Source organism: Salmo trutta, chromosome 21, assembly GCF_901001165.1.
Source record: "Salmo trutta chromosome 21, fSalTru1.1, whole genome shotgun sequence".
Lineage (NCBI taxonomy): Eukaryota > Metazoa > Chordata > Actinopteri > Salmoniformes > Salmonidae > Salmo > Salmo trutta.
The window spans coordinates 37,359,615-37,367,093 of NC_042977.1; the positions used below are offsets into that span (position 1 = coordinate 37,359,615).

At 40.9% G+C, this 7,479-nt stretch overlaps 1 protein-coding gene across 1 annotated transcript; it reads right to left on the minus strand.

Annotated features, from left to right (window-relative positions):
* Positions 1-216: 216 nt before the first annotated feature.
* Positions 217-5,790, minus strand: LOC115157360 (carbonic anhydrase 12-like). Its single transcript, XM_029705546.1, has 9 exons — positions 5,744-5,790; positions 3,433-3,499; positions 3,315-3,341; positions 2,977-3,147; positions 2,684-2,832; positions 1,968-2,063; positions 1,777-1,855; positions 1,442-1,605; positions 217-665 (listed from the first exon to the last, which is right to left on the minus strand). The coding sequence occupies exons 2-9, from the start codon at positions 3,497-3,499 to the stop codon at positions 474-476; spliced, it is 945 nt and encodes a 314-aa protein (XP_029561406.1). The 5' UTR covers positions 5,744-5,790; the 3' UTR covers positions 217-473.
* Positions 5,791-7,479: the final 1,689 nt, after the last annotated feature.

The following is a 7,479-nucleotide window of genomic DNA, read 5'->3' on the forward strand; positions in this document are numbered from 1 at the left end:
ATTATTTTGTTGTTGTTGAGAGAACCAATCAAAGCTCAAGCCAACCTTTGCGTGAATACTGCCAACAGACTCCAGTCCAGACCAGTGTGTCACAGCTCTCCCTCGCTGTGTACTATGTGAGTCGCATCAGCCAGGCTACAACATGGGCGCACGAGCAGTCACTATAGCCAATGTAATCACAAAACTACATTGAATTTATCAATCATACCTCTCAAGTAAATTGACATTCTTTATTGACTTCATGCTTGGGCTTAGTTTACAGTCATCATTGGTAGCAAACTCCGTACCCTGGGGCTATATTTGCCAACCAAGGATTAAACACATTTCGCTATGATTGTTTATATTTTTCCAATAGTTTCTCCTTGGGATCAAGATGACCCATGTTGGTAATCGATATAAGGAAAATATGTTGGTAGCTTGAGGGTTCATGGAGATAGGGCAATGCACTTCAGGTAAGGAGTTACTCGCCGTCACTAAACCCTCAGCAGCATCCAGGCCAGGGCCATGAGGCCCAGAGAGGAGCACATTGTGGAGGCTCCCGACGCTGGACGGCCCTGGGTCGTCACCACCCAGTCGTTGCCAGGCTGGATGTTCCTGAAGACGTTAGTCATCAAGGCAGAGGTGGAGTTGTGGTCAATGTGCAATGTTGTGCTGAAGAGATCAATCTGAGGGGAAAAGGTTAATTAATTTCAGATAGGATCATAGACATAAGTGTGACATCATGTTGGCCCAATGGCTTTACCCACTGGGCACAGACGTCAGTTAAACAGCTAGTTTTAGTTGAGCTGCCAAGTAATGTGAAATCAGCTAAACTTTGAGGCAATTGCTCTCCAAGTAAATACATAAATAGATCACAAAAACGACAACTTTAAGGCATGTCGTTGCATTCCGGTAAAAATGTGATTAAAATAAGACATTTATAAAATGTGTGTTCATATGCCAAACATCCTGTTGCATGAATTTTCCTGCACAGCATGAAATACTAACTTAAAGTGTGCTCAAGTTTTTTAAAAGGCTTCTAAAGTTTGTAATCGCCACATTACATTTTTCGACTTGATTTGCCCTAACAAAAAATGTAGCAACCCCTATAAAAAAGTGCCCTTTAATTATAATCCACATAACAATACACATTTGCTTTTGCTGCAAGTATTTCCTGCTGTTTGAAACGGAGTCAAATTAAGATATGGGATCTGTATGTTCATGACTTCTTGAAGAGCCAATTGATACATCAAAATCTCTTTTGTTGTACCACCCCAGATGAAAGATCATGTTTGGTAATATTTTTGAATCATTACTTTTATAATGTTTCATAAGCAGAATGGATAAGGAATTGATCCTGCACTGAAAGATAATTGAATACAGTTCTTGTCGGAGCTATGTTTATTTTCCGCTAAGTAGAAATGGTGTTCGGGTTTCTGGTGAAATTGTTGCACAAACTCACCAAGTCCTGGCTGACTTTGATAGGGTCCTTGAACACGGTCCAAACCACAGCCTCATTGCAGTTTGGAGTGGTCAGGGAGCCAAGGTAACGGTAGTATTTGGTACGGTCCACCCCTTCCAGGAGCTCATCCAATGAAATAGCATGAGTAATGTTTATATACTCATCTGGAGGAAGAGAGAGATTAAACGTATATAAAATCATATGCTACTGAAATTGAACAAGAAAATTACAAATTTTGAATTCAAAGAGAAGACTAATCCCAAATCCTCTTCCAAACTTTATTTTGAGGAAGTAGATCTTGATCAAATCAGAACCAGTCAAATCTCTCCTCTCACCTTTTAGTGTGATGTTGGCCAAGTAGGATGTCAGAGTATTCCAGGCTGGTGGTGAACCAGTTGCATTACCAGGCATGGCCTGTTTGAAAAACAAAGACTTTAGTCATAAAAAACAGCAATAAAACATTTAAATGCTAATCTACTGTGGAAAAATGGATACCATTTCTAGGAAGGTTAAAGCATCCGCTCACCTCTATGAAGAAACCAAGAGCAGCGAGTCCCGTGCTGTCTGTAACGGCCGTGGTCGTGTTACCATTGTGCGAAGACTTGGCATTTACTATGTGCAACTGAAAGGTGAAGCATAACAGTTGATGTCAAAAGTTATCTGAATCCATTGGAAAATTCAAACGTTGTAATGATACATTTAAAAAGGTAGACTACAATCTGCCATATATACAGCTGTTTATTAAAGGTCATTTAAATGAATGATATATATATGCCCCCTGATTCTTGAGGAATAGAACGTATAAATGCCTCATGAGCTCAGTACAACAGTCGGATTATTGCACCATTTATGAATTTGAGAGTGGTTACATCTCCGCATCTGTCAGTTTTCTAGTAAACCAAGGCAGGATGCAGTTTGGCTGGAGGGGAATTAATTCAGACTGGACTAAGGCTAAATGAAGACCTTGTCATTGATCCATTGCAGTGTGGTATATGTGCATCAGTATGAGAAGTACCACACAATGATAAATGGGCTACATTCAGATTCTTAACCCCTCTCCCAAAGTGTACTAATACACTCTTCCCTGCATGAATTTAAAAGGAATGGATTAGTGTTTGGAATATGGTGGAAACTTCCTCCAGCCATGCTTGCACTAATCCTTGAAGGGGGGTGGATGAGGGGACACTCTCGAGAAGGTTAGAGAATCAGAACGCAGCAATGTTGTGTTGAACCTTTCCATACCTCCATGGGGTAGCGTGTTCCATCCACTGTGTGCTCCGACCCAGGGACTGAGGTACCATTCCCCCAGTGGAGGTGAAACTGCAGGCTGTCATAGACCTCAGACAGGGCCCCACCTGTAACCTGGACACCACTCGTCAGCTCCACTTTGACTGAAAGAAAGAGAGGAGGAACAAAAAGAGAGAAATTGGTTACATTTTGCACATAAGGGTTCCTGGTTTGGTTCACACATTATCCTCAAGTGGGACTTTGAGTGTATGGATTGAGAAGGCAAGGCATCCATCCATTCTCCTCACCAGTTTTGCCAGTGTTCTTGATCTTGTTCATTGTGGAGTTGTCTCCGTATTTGGTGAAGGTGAAGGCAGTCAGGGTTTCATCGCCCACTGCCGATGCAGAGACGATGTTGATGGGAGACTGACGGGATCCGTTGCAATGTTCACTGGCAATGGTGGACCAAGTGGTGTCGTCTTAACATGGAATCAATCATACCATGGTGTCAATGTACCATCGTTTTATAAGGGTCATATAATATGCTAATACATCAATTCTATAGTCTATTATCCACTGCTATCGCAATCACTTCAATTTGTGAATACAAATTACACTGTAACCAGGGGGTAAAACCAATACTTACCACAACTAGGATCATGGTAACACCACGCTGTTAAAATTGAAGAAGGGAAAAAGTTATACAGAGTCACAACATTGATAGAAGAGTCACAGTCCAACAAAATAATAGAATAATCACTTACAATCGCCTGTAGCACTGTATGTAGTGGGGACGAAGAGTGTCGCAATGATAACCACAAGTCGATTCATCTGAAAGCGAGATAAAGGTAATTATGAATGGAGAGACCACTAAGCATCGACCAACATGAGATGTCTATGCACATAGAAAAGTGGTTGAAATTTGGTCAGTCCGCCCTGGTCTTGATTTCAACATCCACACTGTCCACAAACGTAGATGTCTATGATTGGTTCCGATTTGGTCGAATCGGTACTGGCCTTGATTTGTTCCAAATATAGGCATTGATATTTCCCAAGTTTGGACACTACTCTACTCTACTCTACTATGCTCTACCGTACTGTGCTGTCCAAACTTGTGAAACATGGACAAAAGTAGACGTCTATGATTGGTTCAGATTTCGTCCAGACTGACCAAATTTGGTCTTGTTTGGTGACGGAGCTCATTAGTATAATATCCAGTGTGCTTTGAACATGTTAATTGTTATATTTTGGTCATTTAGAAGACACTCTTATCCAAAGTGACTTACAGTCGGTGCAATCAACTAAGGTAGATTAACAACCACATACAATATCACATTCAGTGTTAACCCCGGTGTCCTGGCTACAGATCTTAATTTGACCTAGATATGATTTTGTAACGGCTTGTCTGTTGTGTGGCGGAAAGAAGCGCAGGAAGCAGCGAACACTGTGTGGTAATTTTAATAAACCACAAGCACAAAATAAAAGGTTTCCCAACAACAGGGAAAATACACTCGACAAGCACAGTCGAACAAAACGCAGTCGACACACAGGAAGACAATCCCGCACAATAGGAAGCGGGCCAGCTGAACTAAATAGCCCTCCTAATGACTAACTCAGGGCAGGTGAGAAAACATAAAAAAAGGGAAAAACAAAAAGGGAATCGGTGGCAGCTAATAGGCCGGTGACGGCGACCGCCGAGCGCCACCCGAGCAGGAGGGGGCGCCACCGTCGGTAGGAATCGTGACAGATTTTTACATACCAAATAACCACATCATATGTTATAGCAATCTGTCAGTCGATGACAGTCTTTGACATGGCACGCAGCCATTGGTTAATGCATGCAACATCTAAGCAGGGGAATGCAACCGAAATGCCTGTTGGGAAAGGCTGGCATTAAAACTCCACTTTTATCTGTTATTGGATATCTGTCAGGTTCCCCAGCAACACTGAATCCTTTTTGTTTACTTTGTGTGCGTCCAAGAAGCAAACATGAGTAAATAGAAATGTATTTTTGTTTGACAGTTTTCACTGATGCGGGTGATTGTTTTGAGTTGCCTCACGATTGTTTGTAAACGTATATACGGCTCCCGGAGCACATTTTCCTTTGTTATGTTGGCGGGTAAAGTATCGAGCTGATTACTCCGTTTCCTATCTCTCTTATTTATGAATGAATTCTGTTAATTAGAGCAAATTATTTCTGGACTGATATATGAAATGACTTAGAATAAATGATGTCATGTTGAAACTACCGGGATGAATTCTGATAGTTTGCCATTTTCTGAATAGTGACTATCTTTATGAATTGATTTATGCATTATGGCATTTTATTTATTATTGTTTGTTCTGAGATTTTTATTCCAGCACACACTGAAATCAATTAAAACTCAACCAGACTGAGAATAACCAATTCTGTCTTTCCTTCTGCCAAGCCTTATTAGTTTGGTTCACCTGTTCGCCAATTTCTTCTCCTGGGCTAACCAGTCTCCCTGGCCTAACCAGTCACCCGAGTGCCAACACTAATTTTTTAAAACGTTTCTGTAACCGTTGTTGAAGTGTTCTGTTGGTTCCACTGACAGGTCTGACGCTTTTGATAAGTGCAAGATGGCAGCAATTATAAATATTCCATAGGCCTACTGCAATCTTTTATTCCACACTGAAATTCTATATTAATTGGAAATGTTACTTTTGAAAATACACATAATGCTTTTTTCATTGACATGTGACATAAGTGATTAAGTTTGCCTGAAATTTGGCCATAGAAACAATTACAAAAACAATATGTATTTTCAACGTCCGGAAAAGTATTTTAAACATCAATAAACAATGTGTTTTCGATACCCCAACCTCACACTTCATACCTTGGTAAATTACTAGGAAGCATGAAAACAAAACAAATGAATAGTCACTGACTTCCCATCACATGATTTGGCATAAATGCAGTGAAACAGCTGTAACTTCTTAGCCTAGCCTAGTCAATGAGATGTGTGCCACTTCAAACATGCCATATCTTAAAAGCAGGGTATTTTGTTCCAGAAATGTATATGTCTGTGAGCATCAATGCCAGAATCATCTTACCTTGAAGCTGCACCTGATTTCACCTCTCAGTCCTGTGCGCTCGGCCTCCCATCCTTCCTCTTTATATTCAGTGGCACACCTCAACTAGAAATAATAAACACACCTTCTCTTTTCACTCAGCCGGTGGGTTTCAAGTTGTGTGTTCAAAATTGTGTAATACTGTAAAAAGAACGGCCATTTGGAAAACAGAAGGTTAGGCAATGACAATAACGAAATATTAACTTGGACCTTAAGAAAAATGAAACAGTCAGCTTTAGCAAACTCCAAAATCTTGGCTTCAGAGTAGTCCTCATAGCAGCATAACCAGTCAACCTAAATAAAGTGACATGATTCAACAGTAGGCTATTTGGGATACAGTTCATCATAGTGTTTTAAACAATACAACTGCTTCAGACAAAATACATCCACAATGGCACTTTATTTGCAACCTGACATAGAAACAAATTGCATAGATGAACATATAGAATGGGGGAATCTCTTCACACTCCTTGACTCCCTTTTGAATAAAAGGATGTTTGCTCTTTTCAGAAGAAAAACTGTCCAGCTTCAAAAGAAGCGTTCCTCCTTCCTCCTTTCCAGCCTTTCTGACTTCACTAAAATTCAAACCCTGGTTACGTGTTTTCTTAGTGTCCAACAAGCTTTCTCTACCCTTAACCTTGTTCTGAACACCTCCAAAACAAGGTCATGTGGTTTGGTAAGAAGAATGCCCCTCATCCCACAGGTGTTATTGCTACCTCTGAGGGTTTAGAGCTTGAGGTAGTCACCTCATACAAGTACTTGGGAGTATGGCTAGATGGTGCACTGTCCTTCTCTCAGCACATATCAAAGCTGCAGGCTAAAGTTAAACTAGACTTGGTTTCCTCTATCGTAATCGTTCCTCTTTCACCCCAGCTGCCAAACTAACCCTGATTCAGATGACCATCCTACCCATGCAAGATTACGGAGACATACTTTATTGATCGGCAGGCAAGGGTGCTCTCGAGCTGCTAGATGTTCTTTACCATTTGGCCATCAGATTTGCCACCAATGCTCCTTATAGGACACATCACAACACTCTATACTCTTCTGTAAACTGGTCATCTCTGTACACCCGCTGCAAGACTCACTGGTTGTTGCTTATTTATAAAACCCTCTTTGGCCTCACTCCCCCCTATCTGAGATATCTACTGCAGCCCTCATCCTCCACATGCAACACCCGTTCTGCCAGTAACATTCTGCTAAAGGTCCCCAAAGCCCACACATCCATGGGTCGCTCCTCTTTTCAGTTCGCTGCATCTAGCGACTTTAACGAGCTGCAACAAACACTCAAACTGGACATTTTTATTTCAATCTCTTCATTCAAAGACTCAATCATGGACACTCTTACTGACAGTTGTGGCTGCTTTGTGTGATGTATTGTTGTCTCTACCTTCTTGCCCTTTGGGCTGTTGTCTGTGCCCAATAATGTTTGTACCATGTTTTGTGTTGCTACCATGTTGTTGTTATGTGGTGTTGCTACCATGCTGTGTTGTCGTGTGTTACTGCCTTGGTATGTTGTCTTAGGTCTCTATTTATGCAGTGTTGTGTTGTCTCTCTTGTTGTGATGTGTGTTTTGTCCTATATTTATATTGTATTTATTTTTTATTTTTAATCCCAGGTCCCTGTCCCCGCAGGACGCCTTTTGGTATGCCGTCATTGTATATAAGAATTTGTTTTTAACTGACTTTCCTAGTTAAATAAAGGTTGAATAAATACAA